Source organism: Callorhinus ursinus, unplaced genomic scaffold (genome assembly GCF_003265705.2).
Source record: "Callorhinus ursinus isolate GAN/ISIS: 27379988/994484 unplaced genomic scaffold, GSC_fseal_2.0 scaffold12, whole genome shotgun sequence".
In the NCBI taxonomy this organism is placed as follows: Eukaryota; Metazoa; Chordata; class Mammalia; order Carnivora; family Otariidae; genus Callorhinus; species Callorhinus ursinus.
Window position 1 is genome coordinate 73,920,121 of NW_027397074.1, and position 25,914 is coordinate 73,946,034.

The 25,914-nt window shown below is 47.9% G+C and overlaps 1 protein-coding gene across 1 annotated transcript in view; it reads right to left on the reverse strand.

Moving 5' to 3' along the window:
* Positions 1-6,124: 6,124 nt before the first annotated feature.
* The window catches only part of SLC13A4 (solute carrier family 13 member 4), a 40,016-nt gene continuing 20,226 nt past the window's right edge, over positions 6,125-25,914 (reverse strand). The window contains exons 4-16 of the mRNA XM_025854926.2: positions 25,650-25,822; positions 25,174-25,228; positions 22,827-22,866; positions 21,752-21,829; positions 19,620-19,804; positions 16,747-16,866; positions 15,678-15,779; positions 14,216-14,317; positions 13,358-13,455; positions 13,037-13,161; positions 9,608-9,769; positions 8,295-8,432; positions 6,125-6,262 (exon numbers count right to left, since the gene is read on the reverse strand). Coding sequence (XP_025710711.1) covers positions 6,125-6,262; positions 8,295-8,432; positions 9,608-9,769; positions 13,037-13,161; positions 13,358-13,455; positions 14,216-14,317; positions 15,678-15,779; positions 16,747-16,866; positions 19,620-19,804; positions 21,752-21,829; positions 22,827-22,866; positions 25,174-25,228; positions 25,650-25,822 — 1,516 coding nt within the window. The remainder of the gene's footprint in view (positions 6,263-8,294; positions 8,433-9,607; positions 9,770-13,036; positions 13,162-13,357; positions 13,456-14,215; positions 14,318-15,677; positions 15,780-16,746; positions 16,867-19,619; positions 19,805-21,751; positions 21,830-22,826; positions 22,867-25,173; positions 25,229-25,649; positions 25,823-25,914) is intronic.

Below are 25,914 nucleotides of genomic sequence, written 5' to 3' on the forward strand. Positions count from 1 at the left end.
TTCTCCCTCTGACCCTCCCCCCTCTCATGTGCTCTCTCTCTCTCACTCTCTCAAATAAATAAATAAAATCTTAAAAAAAAGGAGAGAAAGAGAAAGATCACATTGTAATTTGTCAAATATATAATTAGTCCATTTTTAAAAAATTAAATATTTGTATACATCACTTGTACCCTGGGTCAGGATACAAAAGTGATTCAGAACAAAGAGCCTCTCATACTCCTCTTCTTCAGCTCCTAGTTCCTCTTCCTGGAGGCAGGCACTATCAAGTCTCCTGTATACTCTGAGAAGGATTCTGTGCCTAAACAAATACATGTGTGTGTGTGGGGGGGTTTTACACAAATCATAACTGTATTGATTTCACCCCTCGCCCCCCCACCCTTTATTCCCCCTTAATGGAGATCATTCCATATCAGTATGTAAGGAACAAGAAACCTCTTTCCCTTTTTTGTCTACATGAGATTTTATTGAATGGATATACCATAATGCATTTAATCTGTTACTGATGAACGTTAGTTTTCCTGTCTTTTGCTGTTACAGTGATAACTTTGAACCTAAAGTTACTGTACATATCTGTGCAGGGTATAGCTATAAACTAAACCCTAGAAGTGTAATTTGCACTAACTCTAGATAAAGTCCCATTTGATTGTGTGTTTTGTTTTAGGGACTTGTTGGGCAGCTCACTGATAATGCCATTTCTGAAGACATTTTAGCAGAATCCATAAACTGAAAAGAGGAATTTAGAGACACCTTTTTTTCAGATGGTGGTAACATTGGTACTGTGTGATTCTAAAACAAAGGGGTTCTGTTTCTCTTTGGAAACAGGGATCTCTCATTCATGGGTATAGGTTTTATCTCTGGCAGCTTGTCCTGGTGTGTGATACAGATTAACAGCATATTATGCTTTGGCTTCACCCTAGAAGTGAGATCATGGGCAAGGGGCTTATTTTTTGACACTGTTGTATTCTCTAAGATGTGGACGCAATATCTACCTCACACGGCTCACCTGAGAAACAGTTGAGATAATGTATGTGATGTGTTGCACAGTGCTTTGCAAATTGCCCAATAAATAATAGATATTGGTCCAAACATGCTGCTTTTGGTCAGAATACTTTATTTTTCTGCAGTCATTTTTTTGGAACCAGTTTATGAGCCATGCAAAATTTGTCATTCTGTGGTCACTCTCTTGGTTGCTGATGAAAATCTAGAGTATCTACCTTGATCATACCTCCTGGTTCACAAGATTTGATCTTGAATGACTGAATTGTTAGAATGAACCGCAGCCTTGAAGGATAAAGTTTTACCACCTTTGAGGGTATTCAAAATGCTACAGGCTTAGAAAGGGGCTTCCAAAGAGGGATTCCTTGTCACAGTTATGGTAGCATGATTGCTTGTGTGTTGTTTCCAGAGTGGCTTTTTAGGGATAAAGGTAATTTAGGTAGTAGGAGATTAAGTATCTCTCTATTATGTCTAATCTCATGTGGATATAGGGCTTCCTCAGGAATGACCGACTCTTCCCTTTGCTAATAGGCTCAGTTCTACCAGTGGGAACCATCCAGCAACTCCGTTCTTGCATTCACCTTCATGTGAACTGCAACACAGTGAAAAAAGGCTGCCTCAGTGGTCACTCTTCAGGTACCCTCTTGTAGTTTTAGGTTCTTGCAGCAGCGAAACAGGGCTCCGAGTTCTCAGGTGAGATTATCCTCCCTGAGATAGAGGAGCTCAGAACCATCACAGATTTTAGGGTGTGGCTGAAACTTTGTAATGTGGGTAAGGGTTGCAGTGATGTGATTGTGGCACTGAGAGTTGCGTTCCCCGGGGGTTTTGTAGGGACTTTTGCTTCACAAACCATCGGAGGGATGGGAAGAATCACAAGACATGCTCTTCTTCTTTTAAAACTGTTTGAAAACTCCTGTTGATGTGATTTAAGCAAACTTTTGGCCATACCTGATCGTAAAAGGAAGGTTACCAACTGTACAAAATAAGACTTTAGGATTGATGTTGGGAACTTCATAAACACAATGAACTTGAAAAGTTTATCCTTAAACCATCATCCTCCCAAACAAAGGGAGAGAAAAACCCAAACAACTGTATTTAAAATCATCAAAAGGGGCTATATTTTAGGACTTGAAGTTACTAATTGATGCCTTCAGACATTTCTTTTGATTTGGTGTTTTATGCAATTAAGCAGTGACCTCCTGATTTAAAGGAACAATTTCATTTTTTCTAACCCATTTACTCAATTTTCATTTGTAGGACTGCAGAGAAAGTTACACTGTGTGGTTATTAGTTGTCTGTGCATACAGGTTCATAGAGCATATGTACACACGCATAATGTTTTCATTTCCACTACGCAGTTCACTCCCTAGATACTCTGCCGGTGTTTGTTTTTCTGCTGAGGTCTCTTGCCTTTTTAGTACTTCTTCTGGTATTTTCCCGGAAGGAACACCACAGACTGTACTGGAGCAAATAAGGCTCTTCTTAAACTTACCATCTTAGACTCTGCACATAACATTTCCATTCCTTACTCATGAATGAGTTCTTTTTTCCCTAGTGACTGTTAGGGCCTTGTGGAAGGCAACAGGGTGGTGAAGGGAACATATTTTGAGATCTTGCCTGGTCTTAATAGGGGAGTTTGTGACACTTAGATTTTCATGTTTAGTCTATACCTTTTCTAAATCTCCATGCATCATAATTTAGTCAAGTACATTTTTTTTTCAAGGCACTGGGAAATGACAGAACGGTGGGGTTTTATGGAAAGTGAACAGGGTGGGGCATTGCAAAGCTTGAGTCGTGGTCTGCTTGGATCATTGCCCATGTGGCAAGGCCTTCTGAAAGGGGCAGTGTGGTTGCATCATTCCTGCACGTGCAGCTGTACAGCATCGGGACAAGAGTCACCACGTAAATGGCCGGGCAGTCGTGCTTGGAATTTGTTTAGTGAGGGCAGCCACAGGTTGGGTTACCTGTGTACTAGGGTTTTCTCTGGCCTTTGTGTGCCAATGGTTTGAACATTTTGCTATACTGAGAGTTATTCTAATGTTTAGATGTACTTTTTCTTTTCTTCTTTTTTTTAAAGATTTTGAGACAGAGTGTGAGAGAGAGCATGAGGTAAGGGTAGAGGCAGAGGGAGAAGCAGACTCCTTACCGAGCAGGGAGCCCGACGCGGGGCCCGATCCCAGGACCCTGGGGTCATGACCTGAGCTGAAGGCAGACGCTTAACCGACCGAGACACCCAGGTGCCCCCACATGTACTTTTTCAAACATCCCTAAGTGTGAAGCCAACTGCATTATTTGGTATTCAACTGAAGAAACAGATTTATTCTGACATTTCTGAGGGAAAACTAGCTATCTTTTATTTACTAAAAGATGGTTCATGAGTCTTTGCTATGTAAATCCTAATATAAAAGATTGTACCATGTACTTCATGGGTGACTTCAAGGAATGTCAAAGGCAATTTTCAAAGGCAATTAAGCAAGTTTGATATGTAATTGACTTGAAAATAAGGTGCAACTATACTTAATGTCTTCGTTTCTCAGTCATGTGTAAAATGAGCTGGTATAAGATGATCATTACTGCTTTTCATCCATATAGTGTTGTGATATTAGAAGATAAAAATCAAATTAGAACATATGTGCAAGAGACCTAAGACTACTAATACTAAGGCGAGCCCTTACTTACTGTCCACCAGTGGAGTGATTTTAGATGACAAGGCGTTGTTAGTCATCGCTGACATTTCCTGTCACTGGAAGGAGCAGGCTTGGTTAGCCTGCACTCTGGCTTGGGAAGGAAGAGTGCTGCTCTTGGGAAGAGTCGGTGGAGCCGACGGAAATAAATGCTCTTTCTAAACTGAGTGCACCAGCCCCTCAGAGCATCTGGCTGCAGCTGCGGAGGGGAGTTGCACTGCTTTCCCTTTGGGACTGAATGAGGTTCTCAAATGCTGAGCAGTGGCCAGGAATTCTAAGTCCACTTAATTCTAAGTCACCTCTTCTTTCTCTTTTTACTTAGCTATATTCCCAAAATCTTATTATTTGCACCTTTGTCTTAATGTGACTAGAGTCTTGGTGGCTAAGTTCTGTAATGGGTCAGACAGTTGACAATTTGGCAGCTGTGACAATACGAGAACACCCTGACTTTTCTGAACATTTTATAGCAAAATAACTGTCAAGATGCTGACTCGATCAAACCAGCTATAGTGTACATAACACTAGTATTTTATTTGGGCTCAGTAGGTCTTTATTTTTTTTATAAGGAGTCATAACATGGCCTAAGCCAGTTGATAGGGCAGAAGCAGTAATATTTGTGGTAAATCTGGTCAGTTGTGCTGTAGTCAGAGCATGCTAGTGTTGGCTGGCACAAAAGAAATTTTAGAACTCACAGATACTTGATAAACTAGGGAGTGACTTTATTGATAAGTTGTGTGGGAAAACTGCCCATGCTATCAATAGTAACTTAAATCAATTAAAAGAATGGAGTAACTGTGGGATATTCCTTATCCAATAAGACCGATTTAGCAAGGAACTGGTGGTAGAAGTCAGAACTATGTATTGCCTACAAGCTGGCGGGGGGCTTGGGAGCTATATCCAGTCATATAGCAAGGACATCTGTCACGGGGAAAATGGCATGGTTTTCAGGAGGAAGCAGGAGGCCTTGATTTCCGAAGTGATTTTTCTCACGGGCAACATTTGTTGAGTAGTTAGTTTACTATATTGTATAAGTTGCTGGAGACTTTCAGGAACATAAGACATCTTCTCTCCCCTCAAGGGCCTCACTGACTTGTAGAAAGTGACTGATGCGTTTGGAACTTTCTGTATTCATCTTCTCAGGAACGAATTCCTCATTACATCCAGAAGAAAGCTAGTCAGATATCATTAATAGTACTGTGGTCTTAATGATAGTTTTGGCCTCATTAATAAGACAGGTATGAGAATTTTTTCTCCCTTCCAACTGAACCAATGCAGTGGTATTGAGGATTAGTGGTAAGTGATGAGAGAGAGACAGGTGTCCCCCGCTATCCAAAAGTAGAGCATTCCTATGAAACCTTTTGTAAGCTGCGATGGCATTGAGCAAAGAAGCAGTTACCATTCATTTATATGGAAAAATATTTGAGCATTTGCAGACTCAAAAAAGAACCTCTCTTAGGCTTCTCTGATACCTTAGGACACTTGCTAATGGGGGCATAAAATAAAGATAAAGCCCAGATGTTCACAACTCTGGCAGCTGGATGTTGAGATACTAGGTGTTGTTTCCAGGGAGGGGGCATGGTGGCACCACTCTAGCTGCTCAGGTTGCACACTGCTCCTCTAAGGGCTCGCTGCAAAACCAGTGCTGAACGTTACTTGGGCTTTTCTCATAAACCTGAAAATCCTCCTCAGATTTCTTTCGGTTAGCGAAAACAGGTACTAATGTAGGTCTTTTGTAAAAGTGAAGTGGTATAACTAGAACTTTTGAAAAATGGGGGATACCTGTGCTAACTTCAATATGTCTTCTTTACTCTTCCTTTGACAGAGAGAACCCTACCAGCCCCTTTCTAAGGGAGAATGCTATTTATGGGAATTTGGTGCCAAAGGTAAAGAGAAGCCATTGAAGGGAGATGCTTAAGTAATGATAAAAGAGTACTGATTGCCATAAAGAGGACTTACCAAGATTGCCTTTTTGTGGTAAGAGCTTAGGATTGAAACACTGAAGAGAAAATTCTGGGGGAGATTTTCCTCTGAAAGAGGAGATGTAACTGGTTTCGTTATCTGTGCATAGGTAGGATGATTTGGATTTCCCCTTCAATTCCTAAAAAGGGGGTAAGATATTAAGAATAAACCTAGTGAGGCTAGTTTGTGAGGCTTAGCCTCTGAGGGGCAACTAAGGTCTTCTTCTCTTCCTGTCTTCAGAAAGGAGAGCCCAAGATATGGGAAGTGAGAAAGATCACAGGTCTTCCTGAACTATGGTGCTAAGGAAGGGGGCCGAGCAGAAGGCACTAACATCCAAGCATGTGTTTTGATTGTCAGAGGCTTGCTACACTTCACTTGAGGTGGCAGATGGTGTTGGTTGTGTGCTCCTGATGGCTTTCTTGGCCTCTTGGTCAGATTCTGTTAGGTGCTGGCAGCTTCTTGGTTGGACCGTTTGCCCACTTGTGTTAGGCCTGATCAGTGATGTTACTGACCTTCGCCCAGGCTGGGTAAGTGTCCAAGTGGAAGAGGCTAACTCCCCATGTGTTGATGGCCACCATGACGATCACCAGGCCAATGACATTGACCCCCAGGCCAGCTTTCACCTACAGGACACAAACCAGCCCACCGTAGTCACTGAGCAGGCAGCAGCACAGATCCCCCAGTGCTCCTCTCTGTGCCCCCCACCCAGGCCTTGGCCCTGATCTGTTCAGTCACTGCCTGGGATCTGTAGGGTTGCCTCCAAGGGTGGCTCGGGACTGTGGAAGGACGGGAGAGGCCATAAGAACCATCTCCACTTGGGTTCTCACTCCCAAGTGGAGGCCTGGAAGGTGTGTACTTGGAACACCAGGTCTTAGAATGTTAAGAGTTATTACACGTGAGGATCCTGTAGCTACATGATAGGGAAATGCTTTAAGGCAGGAACTTCTTGGAGCCTTTATTGTGCTGACACATATGGGGGCCCGTAGGAGAGGCCCTATCCTACGAAGCCTTTGCCACTGTTAACTGTTTTTTCCTTCCCAAAGGAACAGCTTATGGAAAGTAGTGTCCCTTGGGTTCACTTGGAGAACCAGGTCAGCTGCCTCTGCTCAGCCCTTCCTTCCGTGGAGGGTGACACAGACACACTAGCTTTGCTTCTTTCTGCTGAGGGAATGTCACCTCCATGACCCTGAACCCTCCCATTTCTGCCATGGGATTGACACAGGCTGAGGGGGCTGTGAGGGATGATGGCTGGCAGAGCCAGGGCCAGCTGGAAAGAAGGACGGTAAGGGTGGCTGGCAGCCTGTGAGGGAGGAACAAAGCACAGCGCTGTAGCCACCACGGGTCCACTAGCTGGCATTAAGTTGGAAAGCTGTGAGGGAAAATGAATGTTCCAAGCAAGTGACTAGATGTGTTGCTTCTCTGCTTTCTGGCCAGAGCCCGGGACTTACTCATTATCCTGGCTCCCTGGGCTTTGGGCGTGGACAACTGCCCAGGTCCCCTAGCCAGAGGAGGCAGGTTCTAAAGGGGCTGAATTCAAGTCACTTAGAGCTGAAAGGAACCACGCAGAGTTTCTAGTTGGAATCTCTGTCTTTTGCAGATGAGGAAATGGAGGTCTCAGGTCAGTGCTGGGCTGGGAATAGAACCCACGACTGGCTCACTTCTTGTCATCCGGTACCTTTGAGAGGCACTATCTCTGATCACTTGATTCCAGAAAAGACGGTGGCATGGGGTGGGGGTGAGTGGTGAGGGTGCCCAGGGGAGGAAGTGGGGGGCCAGGAGAGTTGGGACCGAGCTCAACTCTCGAGCAGACAGGGTTGTGCGATAAGAGATGAGGGGGAGGGGGGGCGATGGCCGTGCCCTCCCTTCCCCGAGGTATTACAGACCACTTTGATGAGTGGTTTGAATGGTAGAAAGGACCTGAATATCTGTGACCGGCCTGAAGCTCTCGCTCTCCCTCTCCTCCGTTTGCTATTTACAGGGCTGCTGGATGTGTGCGACCCTCGGGAAGGGGGACTGAGCCCTATTTCAGACAGCCCGGCCCCAGTAATTAGGAGTGGTTTCCATCTTTCCCCTAGTGGCCTGGATATCCAGGAGCACAGCAGTGAGTACACGTTGAGGGGTCGAGGGTAAATCGGCCCAACACTACACTCTGACCAGATGTCTCCTCGGAGCCATCTTGTGGGGGTCCAGCGAGAACTAGGGAATGAGGTGCGGGTGCTTCGTTTTGCCATTGTTGCCTCGCGTTCAGCGGAGGGTCCTGTCCCCTCAGACCTTTCACCCTGGGTTCCTCCAGTTTCTCCCACTTCGCTTCTGTGAGTAAACTGGCAGCTTTTGCAATGAACATCCCCACTGGTCCAGTGAAGAAACTGAGGCAGAGCCTTGTGCCTTCTCGCCCTGGGCTGCATCTCGGGTGTGCTCCAGCTGTCTCTGTCTATGTACCCGCTTCCTCCCGGAGAAGGTTGGGAGAGCGCATTCTTGCTATTCTTGGTGCTTGTGGACCAGCTGAAGGCCTTTTTGCCAGCACCATTCTTTCGACCACACTAGACTCAGTGTTGACAGATCACAGACACTGCTACAAAATGATAAGCCTCAGGAGAAGGCTGTGGAACCACTCATCCCTGTCCTCATGGCAGGAAGAGGGCGTCCGCGACTTACCATATCTTTGATCTGGCAATGCCCATAGCTGAAGACAATGGCGTTAGGGGGATTGCCCACGGGCAGCATTACTGCAAACGAGATGCACATGGTGACTGGGATCAGAGTGTAGAGTGGATTAATGTGCAGCGTTTCAGACTAGGAGAAGAGAAGTCACAGAAACATCAGCGTTGAGATGTGGCTCGCATTTCTTGGGCTTCACATCACAAACATGCTTTAAAAGGTGGCTTGATTTTGGCTAACCTTGGCTGGTTACCATGTGCTAGGGGCAGTTAAATCACTACTCTCAAGGGCCTCATGCTGCTCACTCCCATGGAAACACGGGCTCTGAGTTCCTTCCTACAAGGGATGTTTCATTTCTTGGTGCTGGTCTAATTTTATCCTTTAGCTGAGAGATTCATTCTTCAAACTCAAATCTCATGAATGAGCTGCTTGGGTTGAGGTAGGGGTCCCTCATCCTTGGGGTGCAGAACTAAGGTGTTTTTCTAGGTGATGTTTGCTTTGTATGGGATTGAGACCCATGGTCTTGCCCTCAGTGTTGCCGAGTTTTAACTAAGTGCACGCCAAGGCTCACACAAATGAGATGATGGAGGGAGCAGTTGGAAGGAGACACCTGAGCAAAGAGCAAAGACAGTGGCTGGGGGTAGTCTGGGGTTAAAGCAGAAGGATATCATTTTGTTGCGGATAGGGAGGAGCCTTCATTTGATAGGCTTCCCCTCACTAATGGGACAGATGCAGCATTGTGTCTGGTCCGTTATCTTGGGGGCTGCTTAGCCAGGCTGAGATCTGGGAGTTGCTCCCCTCCTCTCATTCATGAATAACAAATTGTTCTGAGACCATGAGATGAGGCTGGCATTGCCTCAATTCTCAGAACCCCCTGGACAGGGAAACTGGGGGGAGGTGGTGATGATAGAGCTATGGTCTTGGTCTTTACAGCTGAGTAAACTGTAAACCTCTGGGAACATTTTGCCCCCATTTTCTGTAGTTATTCCTCTGGCCCTACTCTTAGGTCTTAGGAGAGAAAGAAATGGTGATTGTGAGGAATTGGAATCCTAGGGTTTTAAGGAGATTCTGTGCATTCTTCTTTCCATTCAGGACTGCCTCTAAACTAATCCTAGTCTTTCAGAAAAGGGTTTCTAGAACCCTTGCTACAATTTGTCTGTCTATCAAATTTGAAACACTTCATTTCCAAACTATGGCTGGAGACCAATCATTGAAGTCTGGCAATGACCAGAGGAGAGAGTACAGCTGGGGAGCTGCTCCCTGGGCCCGAGGCAGCCCCTCCAGACATCTGGGGACCCTGCCCTACTCACCAGGCTGCATAGGATGGGCAGGAAGATGGTGATGGTGGCTGGGTTGCTCACAAACTCTGTGACAATGGATACCAGGATGCATGCCAAAAGGGTGACAGCCCATGGTGGGAGGCCACTCAGAGACAACATCTGGTGCCCAATCCACGTGGAGAGGCCAGAGCTCTGCAGGGAGATGGGTGATAGAGTAAGAAGAGAGGAGGAAGAACACATTCCCCGTGGAATTCTTAGACTCCAGGAGGTCAGGGATGTTGGGGGGCTGGAAGGAACCACTAGGAGGCATCTAATTTGCCATCCTATTTTCAGGCAGACTGGACCCAGAAGCATTACTGATTTGATGATGAGATCATTTTTTCAGCCCAGAAAATTCTTTATGATCGTAGTAACATTCAGTCTTAGGGTTTCCTGGGCAGTTGTCACAGTGCATGGAGAGCCGTTCATCCTAATGGCTATGATTCTTCTCAGGATTTTGCCATGACAGCTTGGCAGGGGCTAGAGATCTTTGGGGCAACGGGCCCTTCAACTTCAATCTTATTACTCTCTCCAGCCTCTGACATTCTCACTCTGTGCATCCAGTCAACAGTGATTTTGACACAGACTCCCCAATGTAATCCTGAATTCTCCTTTTGAAATCTAGCTCTCTTATCACCTGTGAAAGGGGGGAAGATTATCAACATCTCTGGACAGTAACCTTTCCTGTGGCTTGTGGGGAGTCAGTGGGCAGGGCTGAACACTAGAAGCTTTACATAGAGGGAGTCCCAGTCTATCCGCACTCAGTGAGAGGGTGCCACCCGGCTGGCCCACAAAGCTGATCATGGCCATCTGGCCTGTTTCAGGTTCAATCTCATCATGGCTGATATCAGTATCTACAGTCCACCAGTGCTTTCTCATGACACAAGATACGGAGGCATGGTGCCACTCTCAAACCTTTTCCATTAGCAAAATTTATATAGATCTCCAATAAATGAATCTTTCCCACTTGGAATAACTTCTTTGGTTAGAAGCTGTTCCTTTGTCAATGGTGAAGATTCCCTCCCTCCCTCAGAAAATTAAAGGACACGGTTGAGTTTTTGTACTAAAGACCTCAGGTTGCCATATGCATTCGCTGGCCCTCCCTGCCACCTCCTCTCTCTTCTATGGCTGATGTGCTCTAACTTTTCCTAGAGACTGCCAATGCATTACAGACATGGAGAGTAGGGCCCAAAGCAAGGTGAGACATTCTGTGATTCCTCAAGCTCTAAGTCCTACTCATATTTTACTGTTAGAGACAGCCTCACCACATTACCGGCAGGCTGATTTTTCTCCCCTTTTCCGAATTCAGCAAAGGCTTTTTGATCTCTGCTGTGGCCCTTTTACCTGGGAGCATTTTCTTTTCTTTCTTTCTTTTTTTTTTTTTAAGATATTATTTGTCAGAGCACAAGCAGGGGGGAGCGGCAGGCAGAGGGAGAGGGAGAAGCAGGCTCCCTGCTGAGCAGAGAGCCCAACTACAATGTGGGGCTCAATCCCAGGACCCTGGGATCATGACCTGAGCTGAAGGCAGAGCCCCCTGGGAGCACTTTCTTTTCTCTTTTTGCTCCACTGCCCGTGAGCTGCAAATCCAGCACGTGGGGACTACAGCAATTCACGGTTGGTACCGAGCTTTGGGGCCGACAGGAACTCTGTGATTGTTACCTCTTATAACACATTAAACCTTACCCACTAGACAAAGGGGAGGAAGAGCAGTTAGCTGAGTAGAAACAGTACTTATAAAGAAATGGAGTTCCATTGATCACATTATCCAGATAGTACTCAGAAGTAAAGTGAAAAAAATTTAATAGCTAATTTTTCCAGAAGCTATTTTATATTGTAATTTGAAATAAATTGATAAATTAGATTGCCAAGTTAGAAAAAAGCACAACAAAGGAAGTCTTTTTTTTTTTTTAAACCTTGATACCAAAACATTTTACGTTGGATTTTCCTCATGTCAAGACTGAAATTATTTCAAACTCGGTAGGAATCACCTATATCACACTTGAATTATATTATTAAATTAGTAGAGTCAGATTTTACAGAAATATCAACTATGCTATCTGTAATACATACAAAATTTTGGTTAAAAAATCCAGGCTAGACTCAGGGGCCAAAACTAACAACTGAAATTCAATAAAGATAAGTATGATTTTTTGAACTTGGAATTAGAAATACCAACAGCACATATACAGGATTGGCTGAAAGATGGGACGTTTAATAGTGGCTAACAATTAAAAGAATGAGGGTTTTTAGTTGGCTGCAATTTCAGTATAAATGTTGACATGAGTGCCAGTGAAGCCTTATAAAAGCTTCCATAAAAATACAGATTGGTGCTTGGATCAGAGGTGAGAGATAGGGCTTGGGTAATATGACTACTTTACGCTGCAGTAGACTGACCACCTCTGGACCACATTTAAATAAAGCCAAAGGCAAAGTGTAGTGAGGCTGAGGAGAGAGGCCAGCATGGTAAGGGGTCACTACTTCTTGAAGAATGGTTGAAGGAACTAGAGAATTTTTGTTGGAGGAAAAAAAAAAGATCTAAGGGGCTCTAATTACTTTTTATGACTTTAATAATTATTACCTCTGGGGTTCCAGAGGACAGAGCCAGAGCCAACAGTGGAAGACATACAGAAGATCTGAGCTAAAAGTAAAGAACAATTCTTTGTTCCCTGCTCAGGGAGCACCCTGTCACTGGTGGGTTCCAAGCCCAGGGGTTGGAATTCTCTCAATTGGGTAGGAGACCAGACTCGGTGTCCTCCAAGGTTCCTTCCAAGTGGAGGATTCTGTGATCTTATTACTACTGATGCAGATAGCCTTGACCTTCAACGAATGGGCAGTCAAAAAGTGAGCCAAGTTAATGAATATAGCGAAAGTCAAGGGAGAAACAGTGTGAACCTGATTCATTTGGGGGATCGTTTCCTATTTCAGGAAGGGCTAACACTTTAGGAAATTCAACTGTTTCCCACCAGCCCCTTTTAATAAGATCGCATCCCAATTCCTCCCAATCAGGAAACCAGGGCCTGTGAATAGCATTTACACCAGCTTTAGCATACATTCTCCTAAGGGGCTCAACATAAGCATATGGACTGACCGAGGGAGGGACAGTTTGCTGTGTGTGGGTGTGCGACCCTTAGAGACACATCTCCTCCCACCACGGTCAAATGCCCAGAAGGAGATGGCTATAAAATGCAGTCAATCTTTTGCCTGTGGCAGTGTGGGCCGGTGAGTGAGGTGGGCGTGACTCCCTAACACAGCTGATCTCAGTAGCACTGACTTAGAGGCTCGGGGCAGGACAGGGGATACACGCCTGGCTCAACTGTTCCCTCGGTGCCCGTGAATCTTCCTTCCAGAATCAGAATGACTTATTAGGGAAAGCTGCTTAAAAAAATCTTTGGCCCCAAAAGAACAGAATTCAAGAGTTACCTTGCTGCCAGAAGCCAGAGCATAGCCTCCTCCCACCAGAATGACAATCTCCCAGGGCATGGTCTTCTGGAAGTCCTTCCATGTGATGATGGGCTCTGTCCCCAGCGAGGGCTCCCAGTTCTGCCCTGGATCACAGGTAGACAGCGGGAGAGCCGGATGAATCCTAATGGATGGGGCTTGTGGAGACAAGGGCCTAACTGATGCACCGATGATTTGGGAGGCTGTTCTGCTATTGGGGGCGGGGGGCGGGCGGTACTCAGAACAGCCTTGGGTATGATTGACTAGAGACAGCCCTGACTTCTTCCCTTGAACTTCTCTCACCGTCACTCTTCTTCCCAAAGCAGGGCTTCTTTGCTGGGATCAGGAAGAGGAGGAAGCCGAGGAAAACAGAGACCGTGGCATCGGTGCGGTAGCCCTTCCTAGCAAAGAGACAAGCAGGGCTGGAGGCGGAGGGTCGAGGCGGGGGGCGGGCACGATGTCTCAGGACAGTATGTCTGAATACAGTGCCTCTTTTTAGGACCCAGTCTGGCGGGTGGTCAGCCTTCCTTCCTGCAGCTGCTGCCATGCTACCCAGTGGTGGATTTAGCGGGCAAAGGTTGAAGTCTGGAGTCTGGGCCCGGCTAGGGTAGACGTCTTAGTGTGGCTCTATGGGCCCCTTAGAAGGAGAGATCAGGAGTTACTTCGGTAAAGGGGACTTGAAAAGGATGAGTTCTTTTTCCTGCGAGGGTCACACCTCCGTGTGTGTCTTTGTGCAATTGCGAAGCCGAGCTGAGAGATCTGTTGGCCTGGCCTTCAGGGGTCCTGCAGGGGCGGCCGGGGGGCCTCTGCCTGCCAAGGCTCCAGCCACCCCTCAGGCTCTCACAGGGGTATTTGATCTCTACGCCTCAGGCTCAGAGCCACCTGCGAGACAGCTGAGGTTTCAAGAGCTTAAGTACAAGACCAAGGTCACACGGCTGGTCCTGGGCAGCACCAGATGCCAACCCCAGACCCGACACCACACACTGTATTTTCTTCCTGACTCCGCATGGGCTTCCCTGAGAAGGGGGCACTTCCAGGGGGACGGAGTGCTTTCTGGGCTCACGGCTGCCCCTACAAGGAGTCGAGGAGGGACACTGGTGGGAACTGTCTGAAGGGTCTGCGTCAGGGGCTTACTCTTAAGGAGGAGACAGTACCACTTACTTTTCAAAGAAAGAATCCCAGCCAGGAACAAAGCCAGGTTCCCGGGTAAACCACAGCACGGTCATCAGGATGAAGAAAAATCCAGTTACCATTTCAGGGTAGCTGTAAGATACAACAGGAAAAGCCGCTCCAGGAGCTGGGAGAGTTCTCTTCCCTCTTTCCCTTCGCGTGGGGTGTGCCTGTGTTCAGAGCCCCCATCCCGGGGACAAAACGGTGGCTGCCCCACCACTCCAAGCCGCTGAGGAGAAGCCGGAAGAGAACTGAGAAGCTGCCAGAAAACGTGACGTCACCCATGTCTCCTGGAGAAGCTAGGCGGGAAGGGGTGAGGTGGTACGGCGGCATGTTTATACAGCGCAGAGCACGACCTCCAAGGAGAATGCTGGCGGGGGGGGGGGGGGGGGGGGGGGGGAGCGGGGTCCTTTTTGGAGGGAATTTGATGATGTATGTCAGGAGCCTTAAATTCAGTCCTTCCTTTCATGTAAGGAAATAACCAGAAATGCACAGTGATATGTTATCTATCCAAAAATTGAACATTCAAAGTGGAAACAATCTACACATTCAAAGATATTCCATGACATCAAATACATTTTGGTATAACAACAGGTTCGAATGAGACGCACCTAACAATCATGTTTTCACTGCAGAGCTAATGGCCTGGGAATATAATGACAGTCTAAAGCCAAGTGAAAAAGGGACAAGATCTAAAACTGTATTCAGTTTGGACTGAATTTTAGCAAAAATACATACAATTTTGCACCAAAAAGAAGCATGGAAGGAAGAGTACGTTATGGTAACAGTTGTTAACAGTTAACACTGAATAAAGAGAAGTCAATTTTAGTTTTTTTCTTTATATTTTCCTGTATTTTCTAAATGTTCTACAGTGAACGGGTATTCCTTTTATAAATTAAAACATTTTAAAATACTGCTTTTACCGGGATCCTTTTGCCCAAAACTGTACCCGCCTATTGCCCTAAAATGAGAAAAACGGCACCAAACAGGACATGGGGTCACTGGGGAAAGCTGATAATGGCCGAGGGGGTGGCGATTCCTCGGGCCCTCTGTCTTCAAGCCTGTATCTGAGAATGCCTGATGCCCCCCAGCTCCCCAGGAGTGGCCACAGGACTGGTGGTGGCCCAGTCAGAGCGGTGTGGGGAACTGGGCCTGTTCCAAGAGGGGGGCTGTGCTTGTCTCTTCTTTCCATCTGGAGGCCCCATCTGCGCCATCCACCCCGACACCACGGCTCTACCTTGGACTTGCAAAACGGCAAAGGAGAAGGGTGGCCACCTGGACTCTGGGCCCGCTCGACTCGGGCATTCAGTAGCATCTCTAAAGGCCTGGATTCATAGTTGTGGCAAATTCCCCAGCTCAAGGGGCTGTGGAGAACAAGGCTGCTTGTGTGCTCACTTTACCTGCCATGTTCTCTCTCCTGGAGAAGGAGAGAGGGTGAGTGGCTGATTTTTACCTAATGGCTCCCAGCTTTTCATATTCCTCTTGGATTCTCTTCTCTGACACCTCTTCCCTTTTGGTCTTCTTCTTCTTGCTCAGAGAGCAGGTCTCTCTAAAACTGAGAAGGAAGAACGAGCAGAAGAATAAAGGAAACATGCTTCTGAGGCCCACAGGAGTCAAGGATTAGCAAATGCTAAACTGCTGGCTTGCTCTGGTCACTTGTCCCCTCTTCTCTCCAACCCCAGCTCTCCTGTGACTTTTATCTGCCAGGTTACACAGCCTGCCCTCAGCCTCTCCCCTAGGCTTCCAGGTATATCCATTTGGGTACATCTCTGGTGTATCGACGTGAAGTATCATGTCTTACAGACTTGTGCAAGTGTATTTATGTGGGGTATTTTCTACATACTGGAGATATAGAAACATACAGTTATTGATTTGATAGTAACCTCTGAGTTTTTTTAAAAAAAAAAAGGAAGCTCAGAGAACATTCCCTGAGCAATGGGAGTCTTGGGTCCCATGGACCAATGGCAAAACATATATATCTTCCCTTTATGTGTTTGAGGCTGATTGAAAGATAGTTATGAAGAAAGGCTTGCAAGGCAGATTAACAGAAATAATATTGCAAGAAGAATATCTAACTTATGACTTTGAGAGGTACATGAATATTTCATGCAACTACTATGTATGAATCACTCATGTCTATAAAATTAAGCCTAAGGAAACTTCTACTTGGAGTCACATTTCTTTAAAAGTTAGTTCAAATTACTCTGTATGCTTTGAGAGAAACGAAACTACATTAACCACCCTCCCATTCAGACTTTTTATAAATCTGATGATTCCTTTAACCAGTGAGTTGGAATTAAGAACATTCCACTGCAGAGCTCATAGTGAAGTGCCGAGGTCATGTATGTTTAGAGTGTCTAGAACAGGGGGATGCCTGACTCCCTGTCTAGTCCAGTGTCTTCTCCTTGCGCACCCTCCATGGTTATTTGGCAGCTCCCCCTTGGGTGGTGCTCCTCAGGGCTCCCGCCATGACTCTGGATAGGAGAGCCTTGGTACCTCGCCGGCAGGGCCCTGGGACTCACTTGCAGCCAAGGAACAGCCAGTGCATCCAGAACCAGCTGACCACCAGCATGATGAGGGAGATGGGGAAGCTGAAGAGGAACCAGGTGCCGAAGTTGACCACCTCTGCAGCGGGGTACTGGCTGGAAGGGAAAGAACCAGGTCAGTGATAAGAAAAGGATGGATTCTCATGTGGTTTCTGGGGGTCATAAGCTAAATACTCCCTAAGAAGACATACATCAGAGCTAAGGGTAATGACGTGGTAACACATTATCTAGAACTCACGTATTTGACAGTTGCAACTGCACAGGGCCCAGCCAAGCATCATGAAGTAAGCTAAAAAGGGCGACCACCTAAGCGACCACCTAAGCGACCACACTTGATATCACTGAAGTATGCATACTTTGCACTCAGGAGAACCAATCGGGAGCTGTTTTGCTCTTAATTTATGTAGAGATTCTTATAAGTTTACTCATCTGGTTTTCAGGACAACAGAGAATGGAAAGGGCAGTCTGGTATACTTGGTTTATAAAGTTCCTGAAGGAGTGTGAGCTTTGATTGAGGGATGCAAGGCACCGATTCTGGACAAGTTTGGACTCTAGAGCATCATGAAGGTTCCAGGTATTAACTGTGCCCCTAGGAGAACCATGACTTGGAATGTCCAAATCCTTCATCAACATCCACTGCTGCCCTAGGGTCTCAGGCAGGTTACCCGGAGGACTCTTCACTCATCGGGAAGAGCTGTGGCCCCCCAGCCCAGGTGTTGTTTCCTGGGGAGCTGGGATGGGCCACATGTGAGCCATGACTTTAACCTCGACAACACCTGTGTTCCTTTCCTCTTGGGCTCTTCTCCCACCTCTAAGGTGGGAGGAGACTGCCCCTCTTTTCACATTAGGCACTGCGTGGAAAAAGAGACAGACCAAGAGCAGAATCCCCCCACCCTGCCCCCAGAGAGGGTGCAGTGGAAACACAGGATGCAAGAGCGCCTCACCTTCTCTCTCATCATGGAGACACCTGCTTTTTTGCACTGTGGCCTGGTCAGGGACTTACCTTTACCATCCATGTGCTTCTTGGGAAATTGTGACAGCTTGTGCCTCCCCTAAGGGCCAGAGTGGGGCACTGAGAGTCGGGGGGTGGAGGGGGGTGGAAAGAAGGGCTTTTGGAGCTAGAAGGATACCAGGGGGTATAAGTCATTGAGTGACTCACTCTGGCCTGTAGGGGCTAAAAGGCATAAAGTCTGTTGCGTCATCTCTTCCCCGTACATAGAAATCTAGGCCCTGTTCCTGGACCCAGGAAAGGGAATGGGTTTTTAGAATAGATTAAGTAGACTTTTGTGGATACATATGAGGGCCCATTCCCATCTATAGCACTTTAGAAAGTGTAACAACTAATCTCTAGATTTTTGAAACATAGCCAGAATGAACTCTGGGGGTGGTCTGTTCACCAGTGCCAAGAAAAACAGCATGGTGGCACCTTCAGACCAGTGGAGATCCAGGGAGCTCACCAAATTGCTCTTGCCTAGGTCACCAGTAACCTCCATGTCACTGAATTGAAGGGACATATTTTTGTCCTTTTGCTTATTCAGCCACTTTAAACAGTATGGCCCACTCCATCCTCCTTGAACTCTTTCTTCCCTTGGATAGAACGACACCAGATTTTTCTCTTCCCTGTGTGATACCTATTGTTCTCTCATTTACAGTCTACTTTAAATATTTGAGCTTAATATTTATGGCCCCTGCTCTACTAACTCTATATGTTCTCCCTGAGTGATCGATCTTCTTCACTCTCCTGGCCTCAATTTCCATATGCATCCCACCAGGACCCACTATCATCTAATTTGGGGGCCCCAGTACAAAATGCAAATGTGGGGCCACTTGTTCAAAAATGATTAAGAATTTTCAGATGGTGATGGCAGAGCTTCAAGCTAAGTGTGGGGCCCTTCTGAACATGATGGTCTGGTGTGATCATACAGGCTGTGTGCTCATGAAGACAGCTCTGAAGGCCACTGATTCTAAATCTATGCCTTTAGCCTAGAAATTTCTCTTGAGATTCAGAGCTGTGTATCCATCTGGCCATCTCAACCTCTATGTCAACATTTCCTTATTTTTCTGCTCATGTAGGTCAGGGTCAACTCTGTTCCTCCAGCTGTGGAGGCCATGAGTCTGACAATCAGACTTGGCCTTTCCCTCTCTCAGGCCTTTTCTAATCCTGCCAAGGCTGGTCAAGCCTACCTCTGCCTATCTCTCAGATCTGACTGTTTCTCCTCACTACTTCCTGGGTCAGCCGACCACCACTAGCTCTCTCCTGGGCATTTGCAGTGGTGTCCAAAGTTGTCCTCCTGCTGAAAATAGGCGTACCTTCTCTTTCCATTTTTTCAGTCCAGAATCAGCTTTCAAAACTATAAATCTGATCACCTCACTCCCTGCCTAAAATTCTTCAAAGACTTCTCATGGCTTTTCGGATGAAGTCCAAGGTCCTTCGTGGGCCTCAAGAAGCCCTTTGTGATCTGCAAGTCCACCTCCCTGGCCTCCCTTTGCCCTCTACCATTCTCCCATATGTGCCCTGCTCTCTCACCCCTGAATCCTCCCGCTCACTGTTGTCTTGGTCTGGAAAACCTCCCTTTATCCAGTGTATGCCCACTGTGCTTCTGGTCTTGTTCTCTAGCTGTGTCCTTGGGGAGGCATGTCCTCCCCATGACTGGGTGGCCCCTGTGGGATCTCCCAGCAGAACCCCACCCTTCTCCAGTCACACTGAACTGTCGTGCTCCATCGTCTCTTTCCCTCTTGGTATGGAAACTGCTCTAGTTTCTTTTTCTGCCTTATCCTTAGCACCTAGTTCTGCTCCTGACACGGAGTGGGTGGTTAGTTGCTATTTGTTGACTAGGTGAGTTACTTACTTGTTGAAGTGTTCCAAGAAAATCAAGCTGGTGGATGTGCCAATGATGGTGGTCAGGCCCCCAATGGTAGCGGCGTAAGATATGCTCAGAGAGAGGCACTTGCAGATCATCTGGTCATGCTGGGACTTGTACTTTCTGTTGAGCTCCTGGTTCCTGGGGCCGGGGATCAGGACTAGTGGCTTTTCCTATCAGAGAAAAACCAGTGCATCTTTCCAACCCAGTGTGGGCTGTCCAGCACACAAAGCATGGAGGCAGGGGCACCATGGTGCCATGGAAAGGTTTTATGCTCGGGTGTCAGAAAGACAAATCCCAATCCTCGTTCTACCATTCAGCAACTTGGGCAGCCCTTCTGAGCTGCATATTCTTCTGCAAAATGAAGAAAATCCTATTTTCTCCACCAGATTGCTGTTGAAGAGTCATTGAAATAATATATGTAAAGCACTTAGAACAACACTTCCTGGCATTTAGCGAATGGTAAGCTGTTATTACTTTTGTTGTTAGTCACAGCGTGTTCTGTTTCACTTGAACTCCAGCAAAACTGGTTGCTCTCCGCTTTGCGTGTGAATGACACATGGAAGGTGGTGGTTCTCTCTGGAGCTGGAGTGACGGTCCTGACCGGGAGGTGACTGAGAAAGAAGCCTTGGGTTGCGGAGGGAATCCAGTGTGGGATTCTCTCCTCACTCTTTTCTGCCTCTTGCCTCTTGGTTTTGCCTCCCCACGCTCCCCCTCCCCTTGCGTATAAGGCTAGCCTTCGGTGCTCCTCTCAGGCCCTACTTGGCCCAGATGGTAGCCTTTCAGGGCCAGAGGTTGCTGACCCCTGGCCTCCAGTGTAGATAAAGAAGCAAGTGGGGCACCTGGGCGGCTCAGTCAGTTAAGCGTCTGACTCTCGTGGTGGATCAGGTCGTGATCTCAGGGTCCTGGGATCAAGCCCTGTGTCAGGCTCCCAGCTCAGCGTGGAGCCTGATTAAGACTCTCTCTCCCTCTCCCTTTGCCTCCCCCCTGCCCCACTGCACACTCTCTCTCATGTAAATAAATAAATCTTAAAAAGGAAAAGAAGCAGCAGCAAGTACCCTCGGCCCCTCTAGTCCTGGTCTCCCCCCACTGAGTCTTTATGAGACCAGGAGCCACCTGGGGCAAACATCAGCAGGCCAGATCCTGGGAAAACCACGGGGAAGAGGCTACCTTGCCTCCCTCTCGAAGCTTACCTAGTGCCCCACCTAGTAGGAGGGCCCAAGTCAGTCTGGACCCTTGTGAGCCTTCCTGAGAGATTCATTATCAGAACTGTAAGGGACCTCACAGATTCTCTGGTCCAGGGGTTTTCCACGATCCTTTCTTCTAATGAAAATTTTCATGGACCTCCAATATATAAAACGTAACATAGCATTTAATCAGCATATGTCTGTTTTATAACTGAAAGTAGACACGTGTGGCCAGCGAGACTTGGGTTTAAATCAAGATGCCCCTCTCACTGCTCACTGGCTCTGAGACCTTGGGCCACATGATGTCATCTCTTTACCTCATCTGCAGAAACAGAGTTCGAGACTGCTCCCTCCCTGAGCCAAGACTAGGGAGAAAATGCTCAGCACACTGTGCTTGGTACACAATCAGTTTTTCAGAAATGGTGGCATTTATTTATGCTGATGATGAATGTTAAATATTTGAGATTATTTGGATGGACACAAAAATTTGAAATCAAGGTCTATAAGTGATAGCCGCAGTTTTAGGCCAACTTCAAGATCTATTTTGTTTCAGTGGTATAGCAAGTAGCAGGAAAAATACTCATTCACACAAAAAAAGCAATTTCCTTACAATCTCAGAATACTCAAATACGATACTTGCATTGTCCCTGAAGCACCTTTAAGGAAAAACTTTGAACACCTCTGATCTAGTCCAACCCCCAGCTTTTATAGCTGAAGAAAAAAGCAGGGGTTCAGATGGTAGAATGACTTGTGAAAATCAACAGTGAATTAGATGTTTTATCCCCATGGCATACGCAGGTCAGACTTGTCGTTGGATAGACTGCCTGGTGACGGCACACTAGCCTGATGCCCTCCTAACTTTAAGACCAGTGCCCCTTGGGAGGCTCAAGGCATTTCATGTAGGAAACAGGGTCAGGGGGTGAGTTCCATTACCTGGGACTGGTGCTGCTTCTTGCCCTGGGGATTTGCTGTTTTGACCGGGTTGGTGATTGTGGGCACACCATTCACGTTCTGTGGGGACAAAGACCATCCCACTGTCAGGGAGAGGATGTGGCGGGCCTCAAGAGGGGCCGTGTAATCGCCCCATGGCATCCCACGCCTCAGCACTGTGGCCATCGGAGACCAGAAGCCAGGGAGAGCATGCAGTGGGGAAACACCCCACCGTGCCTCCAAGACACAGAGTCCCATCCAGCGGGTGCAAAGCAGCCCATTTGCAGAGACTTTTGAAACTTGGCAGAACATGGCTCTGTCCTTGTAGGACAGCTTGACTTTCTGGAACTTCATTAGCTAATGAAGAATCCTTCATTTTTCCTTAACACAAAGAAAATGAAAAAAGAAAATCTCACCACAATCAAGTCCACAGTTTGGTGATCAAAATTTGGGCTGATATAAGGAGATGTGAAACCAGTTCTGGGGGAAGAGGTAAGGCCATAAACTCTGCTTTCCTCTATAAATGTGACCCTTCTGGGGCACCTGGGTGGCATGGTCGGTTAAGCATCGACTCTTGGTTTCAGCTCAGGTCATGATCTCATGGATCATAGGATTGATTCCCACATCAGACTCCAAACTCAGCGGGGAGTCTGCTTGAAGATTCTCTCCCTCTGCTCCTCCCCCCATCCACACAAGTATGTGCTCTCTTTCTCTAAAATAAATAAATAAATCTTTAAATGCGACCCTTTTTATAATATAGTTTTTGTATGGAATCCCCACTGCAAGGAATCCTGAGGGTGAATCTGTGACTTTTGGAAATCTGGGTGGCTGAGTATTGGGTTTCCACGGAAAAGGCGAACCTGTACTTTATGAAGCTAAGCCCTCTCAGGGCCAGGGTTCAGAGGTATGCAGGCCCTCGCCTGGAGCCCGTGGAGCCCTTCTCACGTCCGGGCTCGTGGGAGCATCTCTGTGTTTTCACACCAGTGGCTGCCACTGGGCTCTAGGACATCTCTGTCCCTGAGTTATCTTGAGGGACTTCCAAGTGATCTTAAAGCGCAGAAAAAGCCCAAGGCCTTACCTTGTTCTGCATCAGAGAGGTGAAGTCTGCAGTCGATGTGCTGGAACAAAGCAAAGGACATGAGAAAACAATAGTGGATCCGACTTCATGAGATGGGAATGCCCCACCCCCCCACTGGTGTTTGGTGTAAGCGACCCCTCTAGAGTCCAGTTTCCTAGGCTACAAAGAAGACTAATCTCACCCGAGGCTTCCTGGCCTTCCAGAGATGCTGTCAGGATTTGCGGGGACACAGCATTTCCTCAGAAGCAGTGCTGACACCTCTAATAACTAACAGGGAGTGCTTTTTAGGGGCCAAGCACTTAAATATGGACTTTAGTCCTCACAACATTGTTATCCTCGTAACAGATGGATGGCGCCAGTATTCCTACCTGCACGTACAGAGTAGACAGTGGGCCCAGAGAGGAGCCCTGACCACATTCTCACCGGCTGACTCGGTGAAGGTCACTGTCTAGAAGGAGAACCTTGTGAAATGCTTCTCTGAGGTTGCAGGAGTGGAGAGGGTCTGGGCTGCACATGGAGAAAGGCAGATGAGGGCCAGAGGATGGGGGTGAGGGGAGGTGGGAACTGACCTGTAGCTTACTGGCTACGCTCAGTGCTAAATGCATGCTTCAGTTTGTCTTAGTTCTGAGGACAGTGGGTGCCATGAGCTCACTGTAAAGACAGGTGTTGGACACGTGTGCAGGCCTGGAGTCCCGTGGCCGATAGCCATGTCCAGGCTACCCCAGGGGAGGGTAAGGGGTTGATGGGGGTTCGGAGGGAAGCATTCTTTGGAGAGGGTCGTTACCCTGGAAGAAGTAGAGTGGTATGATGTTTCCCCTCCCTCCTTCCCAAATCGGGTGAGAAGGGCAGGCCTGGAGCCCCTCAGACAGCATGGGAGGTGCCAGCCACCCCAGGAAGACTGCCATCATCCCCCGGCAAATGGCCAGGCTCCCACCAGCACTCTGCTGAGGGAGTTCGAGGGACAACTTGAGCTTCTGCTTCGGAGTTTGGGGACATATATTTAGGTCTGGAGAAGAACAAAGGCAGGGCATAATGTGGAGTCTCGTGGCGGGTGACGCACATGGAAGGTGGCAGGGCCAGAGCCGTCTTGAAGAGGCCCTACCCTAGAGGCCAAGGCAACCCCCAGAACGAAGACTCTCTGGGGGAGTGAGGCAGCAAAGCACAGAACCGAGGGGTGGGGGTGAGTGGTCATCCTCACCACCGCCATCAGGCCTGGCGCTCTGCAGAGGGCGCCTCAAGGGGACACTCCAGAGATGCTGAATATGGGCCCCCGGCAAGTGGGAGAGCCAGGGAGGCTCAGAGAGGGGACGACGCCTGGAGGGGTCAGAGGCAGCAGAGGGAGGGGTGGGAGCCCTGAGCCTGGGAGGAGGAAGGGTGAAAGAGGAGTCTGTCCCCATGCACTCTGACCTCTGATCCTGCAGGCCCGGGGGACAGGAGGCAGGAGGCACTGTGGCTGAGAGATGGAAGTTTTCAGAGTCTGGACCAGACTGCTGACTACCTGCAAAGGAGCTCATTCTGTTCTAACACCTTAAAGAACCAGAGAGCAGTGAAATTTGCCTGAGATCTCATCCAGGGCCGTGGAGGGGAATCGGGCAGCTGTGACTGAAGACAGCAGCGTGGGGGAGAGCAAAGCTCGTCCCCACCTTCCTATGTTCTCCCCTCACACATGCTGGTTGCACTCAGGGCAGCTCTCATTGCCCAAAAAGACACCAAACTGCAAAACTCAACTCTGCAGCACATCCAACCTTTAAAGGCAATATTCATCACAGTATCCCTTGAAGACCAATTTTGATATAGAATTTCTGGAATAAATGAGCTATTAATGGATCTGTCTCACATGAATGTTTGGGGGCGTAGTTCTCCTCTTTTAGCTTCTCCCCACCCTCACGCGACTCTCTCATCAACTGTCCTCAGATCCACTGCCCGTCACCTCATCTTTCCTTGTCATATCTGACAAGGGCAAATCCAGTAAGACCATGTCTAGTATCTAGAAGATACTCTGTCATTCTCTGAGAATCTCCAGTGACATTTATTATGTTTTTCCATTAACTAAATGTAGTATTCTTCTACTTCAGTTCTACTTGGTAGATGTGTGGACAATCAGATTCAGTCAGTCTTTCTGTCTCTTCCCTCATGGCTCCCACTCCCTGTGGTTGAGGGAGTTGCCCTCAGGCTCTTGGCTGGTGGTTCCCAGGTGCGGAGAGGAAATTAGGGCAGAGGGAGGTGGTGGTGTGGCAGGACGTGAGCCGGGCCCATACATCTAAAAGAGGTGTTCAGGTACCCGCTTTCCCGACCTCTGGAATAGACCTGGCAAGGCTCCGTCTGGGAGGAGGGCAGTCATACTCACTCTTCATTGACAAAGATGAGTTCCAGAGAGGGTTGGCTGTTGTTTACATCAAGACCTACAGTAGCAAAGGAAAGTAGACGTGAGATGTGGAGGCTGGAGCCGACCGTGCAGGGCAGGGGCTCAGGGCTGGGGCTGAACAGGGAAAATGAGGGCAGATCCTGCTGGAGGCAGGCGTGACCACTGCCCTTCCCTCTGCTCTGAAAGCATGGCGGGGCTTGTGGACACAGGCAGGCCCAGGGTGTTGCCAGAACCCTCGAGTGTTTTCGGGAAAGGAGCAGAGGTGGCTGCTCTGAGCAGGGGAGGAAGGAAGAGCCAGGAATGTGGGGTCACAAGGGAGCTTCAGGTTCCAAGGGCTGGCCTGGGATTGAGGGGAGGGGAGGGGCATGGGTGAGGGCTCTGGGGGCGGCCCTGAGCTGGGCGGTGTCCCAAGAGGAGGGTCCAGGGGCGAAGGGGAGGTGAACTCCAGCAAACAGTACTGATGGGCTCGGCCTCTTCGGCGCTGGAGTTGCCAGCCACGAGCTGCTCGTCCTCGGCACTGACCAGCTCCTGCAGCACGGCCTCCACGATGGGCATCACCATGGCTGTGGTGGATGTGTTGGAGAGCCACATGGAGAGCAGTGTGGTGCAGCACATGAAGCAGAGCAGGAGCCTGGAAGGCAGGGCGGGTGGGCGCAGTGTCCACAGCATGGCCACTCCCCGGGGTAGCCCCCTGCTGCCTTCGCGGGGCTCCTTTGGGGCCTC